Source organism: Vollenhovia emeryi, unplaced genomic scaffold (assembly GCF_000949405.1).
Source record: "Vollenhovia emeryi isolate VEMERY1.0 unplaced genomic scaffold, V.emery_V1.0 DF939174.1, whole genome shotgun sequence".
NCBI lineage: Eukaryota > Metazoa > Arthropoda > Insecta > Hymenoptera > Formicidae > Vollenhovia > Vollenhovia emeryi.
Genome location: NW_011967192.1, coordinates 139,275 through 153,562, shown reverse-complemented (window position 1 = coordinate 153,562; position 14,288 = coordinate 139,275). Strand labels below are relative to the sequence as shown.

At 35.2% G+C, this 14,288-nt stretch overlaps 2 protein-coding genes and 2 long non-coding RNA genes across 15 annotated transcripts in view; 2 read left to right on the top strand and 2 right to left on the bottom strand.

The window, feature by feature from the left end:
* Positions 1-5,569, top strand: part of LOC105563533 (ankycorbin) — a 13,298-nt gene extending 7,729 nt beyond the window's left edge. For 3 of the 7 annotated variants that reach the window (XM_012015176.1, XM_012015175.1, XM_012015174.1), the window contains 11 exons: positions 175-430; positions 735-1,696; positions 1,896-2,006; positions 2,082-2,621; positions 2,967-3,370; positions 3,628-3,963; positions 4,117-4,193; positions 4,261-4,415; positions 4,654-4,724; positions 4,899-5,064; positions 5,348-5,569. In XM_012015176.1, coding sequence (XP_011870566.1) covers positions 175-430; positions 735-1,696; positions 1,896-2,006; positions 2,082-2,621; positions 2,967-3,370; positions 3,628-3,963; positions 4,117-4,193; positions 4,261-4,415; positions 4,654-4,724; positions 4,899-5,064; positions 5,348-5,376 — 3,107 coding nt within the window. In that variant the 3' untranslated portion in view covers positions 5,377-5,569. Of the gene's footprint in view, positions 1-174; positions 431-734; positions 1,697-1,895; positions 2,007-2,081; positions 2,622-2,966; positions 3,371-3,627; positions 3,964-4,116; positions 4,194-4,260; positions 4,416-4,640; positions 4,725-4,898; positions 5,065-5,347 lie in introns of those variants that run through there. The other 4 variants (XM_012015178.1, XM_012015177.1, XM_012015179.1 and 1 more) reach the window with 4 other exon arrangements.
* The window catches only part of LOC105563534, a 16,353-nt gene extending 3,968 nt beyond the window's left edge, over positions 1-12,385 (bottom strand). Inside the window, exons 1-2 of one of the 2 annotated variants that reach the window (XR_001009047.1) lie at positions 12,313-12,385; positions 5,566-5,647 (exon numbers count right to left, since the gene is read on the bottom strand). This is a non-coding gene — a long non-coding RNA (uncharacterized LOC105563534). Of the gene's footprint in view, positions 1-5,565; positions 5,648-12,312 lie in introns of those variants that run through there. The other variant, XR_001009046.1, reaches the window with a different exon arrangement.
* LOC105563535 (cyclin-dependent kinase-like 4) lies at positions 6,227-13,193 on the top strand. 5 transcript variants are annotated; one of them, XM_012015181.1, is made up of 7 exons: positions 6,227-6,445; positions 8,066-8,095; positions 9,731-9,920; positions 10,958-11,305; positions 11,836-12,102; positions 12,350-12,508; positions 12,836-13,193. In XM_012015181.1, the coding sequence occupies exons 1-7, from the start codon at positions 6,378-6,380 to the stop codon at positions 12,971-12,973; spliced, it is 1,200 nt and encodes a 399-aa protein (XP_011870571.1). In that variant the 5' UTR covers positions 6,227-6,377; the 3' UTR covers positions 12,974-13,193. The 5 variants fall into 5 exon arrangements, with proteins under 5 accessions (XP_011870571.1, XP_011870572.1, XP_011870573.1 ...); XM_012015183.1 differs by lacking the exon at positions 6,227-6,445 and adding an exon at positions 7,248-7,405; XM_012015182.1 differs by lacking the exon at positions 8,066-8,095 and having other exon boundaries at positions 6,229-6,445.
* On the bottom strand, positions 12,804-14,277 carry LOC105563536. The gene is made up of 3 exons (XR_001009048.1): positions 14,068-14,277; positions 13,633-13,891; positions 12,804-12,956 (listed from the first exon to the last, which is right to left on the bottom strand). It is a non-coding gene; the product is annotated as an uncharacterized LOC105563536 (long non-coding RNA).
* Between the last annotated feature and the right edge of the window lie 11 nt (positions 14,278-14,288).

Sequence of the window (14,288 nt, the reverse complement as noted above, 5' to 3'; positions counted from 1 at the left end):
CTTCGTGTAGATTTTATTACTAAAATGTATGGTAAAATTTTAAAAACTCATAAAGTTCTTCGGAATGCCACGTTGTCCCACGATTACATGATTTTCAAGGTAAATTGAAAAATAAAATTCTCCCCGTGTAGTAGTCTACTATTATAGCAATATAAATTATTGAAATAATTTTAGTCTTTACAGCAAAAGTCCGAATAAAACACGATGATAGTAGCACCGCGAGCGACAGTAGTCCTAGTAGACGAGACCGAGGTCACAAACATCCCGAGCTCTACTACGAAGAGCGGTGGATAGAAAGAAGAACACGGCGAAAAGGTAATCTGAAAAAGTTGACTCGTCGAGACAGTCGAAGTTTTAGTGAGGAAGAAGTGCGTCTGTCGAAGACATCTTCAAAAAAGGACGAGAGGAGAGCTCGGAGCGAATCAGCACGGTAAAATGGATATTTCTTCATTCCTTTGCGAAATTAATAAGAGAGACGTTCGAGATACACAAATCTTCTTCTTTCTGTGTTCACAAGCTCTGTTAAATATTTTCAAAATGTCGATATATAGATTTGTTCCTAAAAAAGTTATAAAATCTTTAATACGTTCTAAAAAGAATTTAGACGGTTAAATGTAAAAAATAAAAAACAATCTAAAATGTGTAGAGTATGTGCCGTATTTTCTAAATGTCTCTTTTATTGATTGCATTAACATAAAATATGAAATTTTGTAATTGTGATAATCAACCAATAGATATGAGGATGGAAGCAGTGAGCACAATCTGCGTAAAAAACGAAGCAGAAAAATATCAACGAGGCATAAACAAAAATATTCAGATTCGTCGTTCGATTCGGACAGTTGCGATTATTTTCACGATGACGCTGAAAAAGGAGCAACTAAACAACGGCACGCAAGAAAACAAGAGAAAGATATAAGCAAAAGCCCTAATGAGACGGAAGCCAAAAGTAACTCGAGAAAAGAAGATGAAGACGAACGAAGCGTAAGCGACGATAGCTTAGAAGTAATAGTAGTAAAAAGGTCATTGGAAAAAAAGTGTGAAAAAGTAGTATCCGGAAAAAGATCAAAGGCACCAAGAGAATGCACAAGGGAGACAAAACTGACCAAAACGCACAAACGTAGCTCTAAAAAAACGTCGAGATCCAGCAAGATAAGAACGCTTGATAAAGATGAGAATACAGTAGATCGAGATGAATCTCTGGGCAAGGAAGAAAGAAGCGTTGCAGTAGGAGAGCCGGCTCACCCGGCGCATACTTCCGCTGAAGAAGAAGAAGAAGAAGAAGAAGAAGAAGAAGGTGACAGCGAGAGGATAATAGAATCTCGATTTCGAAGAGACGCGACAGATAGTACTAGTCAGGAAACCGTGGAACGAGTGGTTGTCACAGCAATGGTTCACAAAGATCAGATACCTGATACTCCAAGATCGACGCAGGAAACTGTAAAGGAAATGAGCTCCGACAATGTTTTGAGGAAAAAGATAGTAATAGAGGTAACAAAGGAAACTTCCAAAGATATTAATTCTTCAGATAAAAGTAAGACCAGCAAAGTGTCGCACAAAACTGATACGCACAATACTTCTGAAGAAAAATTACAGCGAATAACGCAAGAGAGTTTGCCAATAAATGAACAAGTCCAGAATAAGGATAAAAAGAATAAAGTAACGACGCCTAGCACGGAAGATGCAAAAGAAGGTAACGGTAAGGAAAATAACAGCATGAACAGTAAGAAAAAATTTCAACATTTCAACTTTTTCATAAGATAAAATAGAGTATTTTGTTATTATAATTTAAGAAATTTGGTAAGAAATAATCTTTCGGTTATTAGGTAGTCATCAATTTTGATACATTTATAAAATTTGTGTTTGCCAAACTCCAGCTACATTAATCTTCTTTTTAGGTAGGTTAAATACATTCGAGGGTGCAATACCGAGTGATAGTATGTTGCGGGAGAAGCAAGAAGCGATCGAAGATAAGGCATTTGATAAGGAAGTCATCGACAAAGAGAAAGGTACTTTTAAAAACAGAAATAAAATCGATAACACTACTGTGATTTCGGAGGATCAAAAAGATTCTACGATTGCAGTGAAACATATCTCGGGTTCGGGTGAAGAGAATGGAAAATTGTTAGCTTCTGAGGATTTAAATCGAGACGGAAAAACTGCGACGAAAAAAGCTTTATTAGACGATGGAGAGTCGAAGGCTTCGAGACAACCCGACGCGCATCAAACTGTAAGCAGCTTGAAAGAAAATGTTGAAGATGTACAGGTAACTTCTGAAGAAAAAGATAAGACTTCAACAAAGCAGATATCCACGAAAGTAGTCACTAAAGAGAGCTCAGCCGAATTAAAAGAAAATAAAGATTTAGATAAACGTGACGATATCAAATTGTCGCAAAAGATACAGGCGGATGAAAAACAGAAAACCGAAGCATTAATCGAACGATCGACAGATGATGACAAATATTTGGATGATTCCGCGCGTGGAAAATCCGCAGATTTGTCATCAGTGGACTCGATGTTGAACGTGGAAGAAAGTCTTTCCCCAGAAAGAACGGGTTCGCCACATGATAAGAAGTTGGAGCGTATTATGAAAAACGAAAAAGAACGAGCAGAGACTGAAACAGGTAATTAGAATATTAGAACCTTAAATTCTTCAGAAATTAAAAAACCGCAATCTTCAAATTTTAATTTCAATGTTTAGCTAACATTTAAAATATTATTTCAAAAACAGAGATTTTTATAAAATAATTTTTACATTAGTAAAATATTTATTGTAAATAACACCATCTTTTACACACACATACCAATTGTAACTTATATAATCACCATTTGTAATTACTCATTTGTAATAAAGTTTTCTTTATTAATTTTGCAAAAAATTAGTTTGTGATATTTTGGATAATACTTTCGACAACACATCGTATTTGTTTTCAACAAATAAAGATTTGTCTAATAGACAAAGGTTTCAGGGGATAAAGATTTTCGTTACATCGACGACAGTTCTTCGAGTTCTCCAAAACCCTCGAGATCGGCGAAAACAAGACACTCGAGACCATCTACGGGAAGAAATGTGAGGACAGGGAAGTCTTCTGCAAAGACATCGACAAAGAGATATCTGTTTGAAAGTTCTGAAGAGCGTTCCCCGCATCAAAGTGCAATAATTGCGGTATTAGACAGCCCAGAATGGGATGAGGACGAAGCGGTCGAAAAAGAAATCAGGGAAGCTCTCGGAGAGAATATGGAACATGAGACAGAGCATGAAGAAGATAATGAAATTGGTGTTATGAGAGTTTTGCCAAGTACGAGTGAGGAAGAGACTCCTAGCACAGCTTTAGGTGTATCTAGAACTTCAAGAATCGATTCTTTGCCTCAGGTAATTAAGAAACTTAACCAATTAATATTTCCATCGTAGGGTGTTGCCAAATGGTTATAGTATATTATTAAATTAATTTAATTTCTTTTAACGGATATTAATTAAGAAAAATGATCATTAAGTAAAAAACAGTAGCTACCTTGATCGATAAAAACTATGTCGTAATTTTATTTTCAATTTTACTTACAAATACGATAAATCTTTAGTATAAATTAAATAAATTTAATTAACGTTGATCGGAGTATTATTATCGCTAGGTACAATCAACAACTAGCAATCGCTTGGTTACAATAGAAAATGCGGACGGTCAGCGAGAACGTTTGTGGAGGAAACATCGTCGCGATAGCGGAGGTAGAGACAGTGGAATAGAACCGAGTCCGAGAGTATCGAGAATTCCACGGAGGCGAAACGTAAAATGTTGTCCAAATACGGCGAAACAGCAAGCTCTCAATATGGAGACCATTACCAGGGATGTGCAAATTAGTCTGCGTCGTTATCATCTCGAAAGAAAAATCTTTTTCCAATTGATGGAGCTCAAGAGATTACAGATTCGTCACGGTAGGGCAAACGAGAACGTCTTAGTGAAAAGACAGGTAAGATTCTAGTTATTAATATTTTAATGCGAATACAGTATGTTTTCCATGATTGAAGGAACAATTTCTTAAATCATAGAAACAAAATTTTAACGTTTATATCAATATTATCGTCGATACATTTCGCGAAATTTGCAGAGCAATCTTTTTCAGGTGGACGCCTTTCACAAGTCGGGAATGTCTGGACCTACTCTTGGCGTCGCAAAGTATAATCAATCGTTAACGTTCAGGTTACTATTGGATTAAATTGTTATTTAATTATTACAATTACTTAATGTGATAAAATCGTTATTGTAGACAATTCGAAGCGTTCCTGTACGAGCAATTAAGAAGACTGCAGGGAAGACCAACTACTCCAGACTTTTGTACCGAAGCCAAGCAATGCACGCAAAAAACTCATCGTTGTCATCATGCAACCAGCGCTTATACCTCCATTCCAGTGTATACTTATCGTATGTTAATATATTATCGTATTTGAATACATCATTTTCGAGATATCTATAATTATTTACGTAGTTGAGTGTGCAAAGTATTCAACTAAAGATTTTAAGACCACATTCTCACGTATGTTTTCTATAAATGTTATCACCGCTGAAGCGATGACTAGATTTTTAAGATTTCGTCGTCAATACGTATGTAGAGCCCGAAAAGAGTCACTTTCTATATTGTGAATGTAGATTATAATTGCAGTGGGTGGAGGCGTCCCAGAACGAGTGGACCATCTTCCGAAAATAGAGAGTCGCGGCAGAGGGCAAATGACGGTAATAACATAAATTACAGAAAACTTTAATAGTTCTCTTATAATAAATAAAAAATATCATGTTCAAAACTTGAAACTTAATTTGTGATTAAACTAAATGACTTGTTCATTTCTAGTGTTTTATGTAAAAGCTGCGCATGGTTATTTCCGCCTTTTCTATATGTCATTCTCTTAGGTGGAAGTGACACATGGAGAGGGAAAACAAGTGATCGCTCTTCCGACTGAAAAAATGGATCGTACCAAAAGATATTTCGTTACATTCACTGTGAGAGGTGAAACGCAAGAAAACCCAAATGTTGAAAAACCCAAATCATCGTACACGATACAAAGAAATGCAAAGAGTGTGTAAATGTCTCAGATCTCTCTGATAATCAACAGCTTGTAACAAATAATGACCATCTTCAATATTTCCTTGGAAAAACTTGACTAAATTGATAAATGAATAGTCTGGGGTATAAATAATGGACATTCTGTATTATTTCATGTAAAATCTTTAAAAAAGATGATAATAGAGAAAGTTTTCTTGTTTGAGAAAAGAAAGCCGTGCAATAAATTTTGTTTTCTAAAATATAATATTATAAAAATATGTAACGGAAGTATTTTTTTTGTTCTTTTCTACTTTAGATAACATTCGAAAAAAGTATTCTTCCTGAAAGTAAATTTGTTTCTCGCACAAAAATATGATATAAGATATACATATACTAAAACTGCCAGACAGGACAACATTATTTGTGAATCAATTAAAGATGAAATTGTGCATATTGTCAAATTAATTTGTGTATAGCGTTACTTGTATATAACATGTATATTCATGTATGAGTAATGGTTATATAGTTTCGTACCTGAATAACTGTAGTATGTAAATCTTCTATAATCGACTCGAAAAGAGAAGCGCTATACTTTGTCCTGAATGCTGCGCTTAGCCTGAAATTTAATGTTGTATTAATGTATTATAAGAGAAGAACTTTTTGCCACTATATATACAAAGTTAAAAATGACGAATTTATTTAATGTAGAATATATCTTCGACTTATATTCTGTGTGTGTTCCCTAGTTATGTAAAATGATATTCTATATAATATAAATAAATCAAACTTAATTATGCTATAACATATTTTCTATCTTGTACCCCTCAAAAATTGTAGACAAAAATTTGGAAATAATTTTTTATAATGCAGTTTCCATCCGTGGCAATACGGTAACGTAGTAGCTTACATTTGTGGCCGGTTATAGATTATTTATTTACAGAATAACTATAGACTATGGAAATATGTATAGATTATTCATATGTAATTAAGTACATTCAAAATTTGGTGTTTTCTCCAAACACTAGATCTTGTTTCTGGCTTACATGTAACGAGAGAATCAATCAAATTAGCGAAAGCAGGTGCGGTAGGTACTGAAAGCATTGGCCCAAAGGGTTATCGATCGGTCGGTTGACGTGGTTTTAGGCAAAAGAACAGTCGTGTATGCAGTGAAAATCCGTTTCTCGTCAAGAATCTAGTACCACACCGTCGAAGAAAGCGCTTCGGCAAAAGGTCATGTTAATAATATCGATGCATCGAGACAAATCCGCGATGGTTGCAACGGCGTTCGTCGGGATGCAGCACGAATATTTCATTCGCAGCGTGAAATCCCTGTGAGAAGCTTGCGAATGGACAAATGGCTTCAAGATAGAAAGCTCTGGCTATTTGGTAGCACGCTACCATTGCTACCAAGGAGGTAAACACTGATCACGGAAGTAACGATATGAAACGCACAAAATATACACTCCAATTAATTAGAATATTATCTTGTCGAATGTATACCTTTCAATAATTCCTTGTTCCGCGAAAGTCTAGTGTCTCAGTTTACTTTTACGTAAACATAGAATTTTAGTTTTCTACTCAGTCCATTAGCCCCAAAAATTGAGTTGCCTATTCTTTCTAAAGCTTAGAATACAATTTTTCGAAAATATACAAGGCAGTATTATACTTGTCTTGATCCACATAAAGATGCTACGCGCATATTTTATTAATGTAGAAGGTTTTCCCACACAAGTTGCGTAATAGCGATAATCGAACTCTTATTGTAAAGAAACGATATTTAATTATTATTTGTTAACAACGTTTATTACTGTTGCACGTGTAACTCTATGTTATCAGCGGATTATTAATTTTCACGGAGTACTTGTCACGAAGCTTTTCGTTAAAGGAAAATGTTCATTAAAACATTTACCTTTTTATTTTTAAGTACAACCAATTATAGTCTATGATTAATATTATGTTATGTATCGATATTATTATCGATGGTCATAAGATATTGAGAATAAATAGGATAGATTGGCCCTACAAATAGCAATGGCGAAGCAATTTACATTCCTCATCGTTTATTATAATCGGAGAACGCAGAGGACAATAGAACGCGCATTATCCGGAAGTGTCGTATTCTCATATTTTCACACCTTGTATCGCAGTAACAGTCACTATAGCGTCCGTCCAACAGTTGGGAACGTTTCGACCTCTTTCATGGTCGCAGAATGTATAAACGTACGTCAGGGAACGTAATATCGATTGTCAATAATCAAGAGTTCAACAATAATGTAAAGCCGCCACTTTCTTCGACGTATTAGTACTGTCCGGTATGTTCGCCGACGAGGGTGGCCTGACAAGAGTACTCCATGAACTCTATTCTTGGATTCTTGTACGTACTAATTATTTTTACGTTTTCCTCCTCTAACAAGAAGACGTGTTCTTCGAGCGTTGTGCAAATCGTCAAATCGAATTCTCCGATCGAGTTTTCAGACCGCGGAGTTGAGAAATGCTTGTGGAACTGTAGTTACAATTTACCATTTTACTCACTTATTCTTTCTTTTTATCGCGTATCCATTTCAGCACATATGAAATATTAATTCAATCGTAAAATCATTCGTGAAACCTTCAATCACGAATTCAATCGTGAATCCTTGGAAATTATAATCTTATTCATTTTAAAGAAAGTAAGAAAGGTAACCAATTTAAGATTAATGTCGAATTTTTAGACAAAGATTTTAGTATTAATTATATAGAAAAAATTATTTTAGCCATAATAAATAATTATTAATAAGTCATCTATCCTCTTAACTTTTCAATATTTAATGTCCAAATAAATACTAAAATTTTTTAAAAATATACGCATCTCTGTACGCACGCGCTTCGTAAAATAGTGATTGAAATTTTCTTCAATCACTATTTCAAAGTATATTAATTTTAATCTTCCTCGAGGACGTTTTTCTCTTAAAAATAAACGAAAAAATACGATATTCTATTTTTCTTCTATTTTAAATAATTTTATATAATTGCTATATTTTTTTCAAAAATGGAGCACACGCTTTTTGGACGCAAAATATGCAAGGTCGGTGATTAAAATTATATCCACCTAACGATATCAATATACCTGTATTGTACACAGGAATACGAGGTCTCGCTTTAAAAAAATATGATAACGTTCGAATTAAAATTCTTTTTATAATTGCAATCTTGAGAGTACGTGAACTTAGGTACTTGACAAAATGTGTCTTAACAACTTTTTGTGTCCGTTTCTAACATGCGCATAACCTGTCGGGTCTAATCTAAAGTTCTCTATCCTGTTTGTCGACTCATATATCCGGATGCGGCAATTAACTTTCAAGACAAATACGTACGGCTTACGTCGGAAATTATGTTACGTGCGCGCGCGAGCGCATCGTGACGATGAACGACGTGAGGTTTGCAAATTATCGACAATGCATGCCACAGTGGTGAGAGGCTTGTAATTAATCCAACTCCTCAAATTTGAATAAAATAATCATGAGAACTGACGTATTCCACGATAACAATAACGTCATTTTAATCCTGTGAAGAATCTGTTCAATCGTACCGGGTCAATAGTAGCGAAATGATTTGCACCAAATCGATATCTTACTCAGTCGAGCGTTAAATGTTAAAGAGCACATACATTTCATCGAGCAGCTCTTTCTCATTTTTTTCACGGAGTTTCTTAATCTTGTAGCAATCTCGATGGCTAGTACACAACGATATACACAATGACTCCATTCAATTTTTATTTCCCTTCTGTGGACTGCTTGATTGATAGCATGCGCTCGCGATATCAGTATATTATGAATGCCGAAGCACATACGTATATAAGATCTCGGTATATTGTGCTACCTTAGAGGTATTATCTCGGTTCGGAATTGCAATCGGTGGTTGGCCAGCATTCCACCTACGCCTGCGCCAAACGCGAATTCGAATAAAGCAAAACTCGTGGGGTAGCTTGACCCTTGGTCATCCATCGGAACAGTCCAGCCGGTACCGTACATCGCGATACTATGCTCTTTACGCAACAACTCACGTCGTTACCATGCCTTGCCAAATATAAAAAGTGGGTATTCGAGAACTGGACGTCATTTTGTGCTCCGTGTTTGTACAAACAATTATACGAGACACTCGTACCGATATCTGAACAATTGAGCTCATTGTCAGTCGTTTTTTTACGATCATTTAGTACAAAAAACGACCTAAACAATTTCCTAAACGTGAGGAGTTAGAGATTTTAATTTGCAAAAATATTTCGACGCGCAATTACGATGACTGACTCCAGATTTCACTAATGTTATTTAATCTTTAATCTTAAAGGGGACGGTTAAAAAGGGACAACGGATGAATAAAACTAATTGTAATATCAAAGTTGTGAAAACTGGGGTGAATTGACCGACTTAATATTTAAATGATATGAAAAGTGTATGTGATATGTGTGTGTTATGCAATTATTTTAAACGAATAAATTGTAAAACATAGGCACATTGTATGAATGCTATTTTCGCATAATTGAAGAAATGATTGCCATCAAACTACTTGAAGGCGATCGCAAAGTTTGATCGCTCGAATCGAATGTTACAAAAATTATCACCTCGATACAATTTATCGCGTTTTTTCCGCGAGTTACCGTGTCAACATTTTATTGAAACCCACATGTAACACTGAAAAAAAAAACACCGATTTTGCACAGGTCTCGGGCACCGAGCAAAACTATGGAGCGCTACGAACGTCTGGCGCGTCTCGGCGAGGGTAGCTACGGTGTTGTCTTCCAGTGTAGGGATCGGCAAACTGGAAAATTGGTGGCTGTTAAGAAGTTTCAGCAGACCGAGGATGACCCTTTGATACGCAAAATCGCACTACGAGAGATACGTCTTTTAAAGGTCAGTCTCCTCTCGTCCTTTTTCAATTGTTACGTAAAAGTGAACGTTTTTATCTACAAGTACTTTCTTCGAGCTAGCAAAAGTGGCTCAAAAATTGTAATAATCCTCGTGGCGAACACCCTGCGTAGGATTCGTTATTACAGATATAAAAGAAAGACCATAAAAATCGCTGACTCGTTCGCAAAGTTTTCCGATCCGATCGATCCTATAACGGCGGAATAACCAAGTTTATCGAGGGACGCATTCTTGAAGGTGAACGACCTCCAGAACGTATATTCGCGACCGCTAGTTTCCACTTGTACGGGGCGATGATGGCGCGATAATTTTGTCCTCCTGAAAGCTTTAATGAATATTAGATGCAACATTAGATAAATTGCTTCATTTCCCCCCCCCCTATGATTTCCTGTCTTTACTTTAAGATAAGATATACACACATATAAATTGAAATAAAATTTGTGAAAAGATATAAAATTTATAAATATATTTGATAAAATTGTCTGTTATTTTCGTTTTCTCAACCGCCTCTTATAATGGAATTAAAGTAGCGGGTGGTAATTCCAAACGAGGAAGTCAAGTTCTTATTTGCGCGATAAGGGACTCGCACAGGTGCAATAATGGCTGCGAGAAGTAGCCAACGGTCAATACCGGGTAGCGGTCAATATCTTGGCGTGTTATGGTCTTACCGACCTAACATTATCATTACAATCTCAGTGAATTCACCACCAAACGTATGCGCATTCAAATAAGCCCCCCTACCGTAACGTTTTGACATTTTGCTTCAAGGCTACTCCATGTTCGGTAGACATGAGTACTGCATTATAAGAGTATTTCTCGAAATAAAACAATATACAAGATTTCTTTACAGTACTTTACTCGGAAGACGCTACGAAATGTCAATTTAAAGATTGAATTAAGAGGTGAAAAATATAAGAGAAAAGTTACGCCTAAGGATGCGCCTAAACATGTTGATTGTGTCCCAATCCATCACAAATTACAGAAATAACTCATAGAAATGAGCACTTTCTCTCTCCGTATAGAATCTCAAGCATCCAAACTTGGTCAATCTTCTGGAAGTCTTCAGACGAAAGAGGAAATTGCATTTAGTATTCGAATATTGCGAAAACACCCTTCTGAACGAAATGGAGAAGTATCCTAGCGGTTGCCCGGATCTCACTACGAGGCAGATTACCTGGCAAATTTTGCAAGGTGTCGCCTATTGCCATCGTCTTGGATGCGTTCACAGAGATGTGAAGCCAGAGAACATCCTCATCACCTCCGAGGGCGTGGTAAAATTATGCGATTTTGGATTCGCGCGTATGCTTAGTCCTGGGGAGAACTATACGGAATACGTCGCAACCAGATGGTACAGAGCACCTGAATTGCTGGTAAATATCCGGATGTAGACAACTCAATTTCCGGACCTTGTAAGAGACACAATAGCAATCTATTGATCGCGTGGTTAATAAGACTACAAGTCGATGCCATGTCTAATTATTCCTCTCGAGTTTTAGTTTGCATTGACCCGTTGCTGATATAAATAACGAACTTGGTCAAATAATTTTTGCGTTATGATTGTAGCGATAAAGCAATAGATAATTTTTTTCTTCGTTAAATTTGATGTCTCCTTTGTATTATTTTCGAGGAAAATAGTTTGTTATACTAAATTGTTGAAGATTTTCTTTTTCAATATAATATAAAATATAAAGTAATAAGAAATAATCTTGTAAAGGACGAAAACTTACAAAAATAAGTTTGTCTTTGTTCAAATTTTATTTGATTTATCTTTGTTTAAGTATACGCGCATATTACTTCTTTAAAAGAGCGAAACTTTTATGCAAAAAGTTTCGATATTAAATAAGAAAGAGAGAGAGAGAGAGAGAATCGAATTAATGGTTTAAAGTGTTTTTCGAAACAGGTCGGGGACACACAATACGGCACACCCGTGGATGTATGGGCGATCGGTTGCGTGTTTGCCGAATTAATACGGGGCGAAGCCTTGTGGCCAGGAAAGTCGGATGTGGATCAGTTGTACTTAATAAGAAGAACGCTAGGTGATCTTTTACCGAGACACATGGCTATCTTTCAACAGAACGAATTCTTTGCCGGTATCACTCTTCCCACTCCGCAAACACTTACGCCCCTTGAAGATACTCTACCCCGTGGCAATAGCAATACTTTACAAGTAATTTTAAATCTATTTTGATCACAGTTCTGGGGCTCGAGCACGAATCTTTTTCTCTAGCGTGAACTTGTGAAAAGCGAAAAATTTCATTAACGAATTCAATAATTGTCAATTAAAATGTTTCACTTTTCACGAGTTCACGATTGAGGAAAAGATTCAGCGTCATCAAAATGAAGTATAATCAAATAAATAAAAAAAATTCAAAGTTACCTCAATGATAATTACTGTATAAATATTTTGTTGACAGCTGGATTTCCTGAAGAAGTGCTTGGATAAAGATCCAAATGAAAGGTGGACGTGCGAGCAGTTGTTGAGGCATTCTTATTTTGACAATTTTCATTTTAAAATGCCGGACGTCGAGACGGAAGAGTTTGAGAAACTTAAAAAATATCGAGAACGTTCTAGGGCAAGTTTAATAATTAAGCAATAATTAGAAATGTAACAATGGTGCATAATAGAAGCAACATATAGGCAATGAGAGCCAGTCATAACAGTTACACAACTTTATTTTCGCTTTTTTTTAAATAAATGACTTCACGTAACATCCAGTGACTGGCTCCCATATTTCCTATATGTTTCTTCTACATCACTGTTAACTTTTAATATAGAAACCTAATAGAATTCACTCTTATAATAATTAGAAAAAAAGCTCTGATAACAAAATACTGTCAAATAAGAATAATTGAAGAATAGGAATATGCTAACCTGAATGTGTATTATCATTTATTTTCAGAATACCAATTACAGTCAAATGGTGTTACCTCAACTACCCAAGGCTGGCCCTTCTGTTCATAGCCAAAGTGAAAATCGGCCGAAGAGCTCCTCCATACATCAGCAAAATTTTGACCATCTACCTACCATAAGAGGCTAATTAATTCCCCCTGTGATTGTACATATATTTTCCTAAGCTTTTTGAGAATATTCGTGTTAATTTATAGAATTCTATGAAAATAATTATTATCCTCTCTTTTTATTTGTATTAGCACATTTTTTCTATAGAATTTTCTTTAGATTTTTATTTATACATAGGAAAGTGTAAATGCGTGCAATTCATATGTATATCTCTTACAATAAAAATTTTGTATAAAATATCTATACAAAAATAATTTACTTTAATATACATATAATATTTTGTAAACAACAGGCAAGTATAATAAATTCAAGTTTTAAGTGCAATAAATTATTGTGCTTTCTGAAATTACTTTGCAATAGACAGAGTAACATGTCACTCTCTTGTTCTATTATAAAATGGAATCAGCAAATATTACTTTTAAACAAGATAAGTAAAATGTAAGAGAGAAATAAAATTTTAACATACAATGAAGACATAGAATACGTAAATTAAGTTAAAATATTTGTTCATATTAAAATATACATAAAATTTCTTCGTCAGCACTGTCGTATCATTAAAACTTTTAGAGGATGCAAGAAAAAGTGGTAGCACGCAAAAACAGATGTTTCATCATAACTCAAGTATAATTTCTAAAGATCAACATTATTTCATTAACAGCAGCAAATATACTCACGTACATGGCATTATTTTGTAGCATAGCTCCGTATAAACTTGTATAAACGGATTACTGGATGGTCATGTCTGTCAGATTCTAGAACATAACGCTGTTGCAGAAAATACCACCCAATATTAAGTCCTACAAATGCCGGTATAAATACGTAGAGAAAGTTTCCTTGCACAAACGGAATTTTGTTTATATTAAGTGACTGCGCTTTTCGTCCCATTTCTAAGATAGATATATCTAATTTGGCCGAGTATTTATGTTTCACCTGTACTCTATAAAACATAAGAAAAATCTCTTAATATATCTGTTATCCAGATCATTTGCCAGAAAACTATTTTTTAACTGTATATTTGTAATAAACAAATATACAGAAATGTGTCACAACTAACGAGATATACATTTTTAACAATAACGTAAAGGTATCGATAAATTTTACGATATATCTAACCTATTGCGGTGTTTGTCCTTTGAGCATTTCTCAACACAATTATTACAACAATTATACATCCATGTGTATTTTCTTATTCGATCGATTATGTATTATCAAACACTTCTTTTCTTTGATTTATTTGGGTTCTTTCGATCGAGGAACAATACTGGCTACGAACGTGTTGGTCGAGTCGGAGTTGTTAACTGAAGACCTTAAGCCCGTATCAGACGGACTAAGGC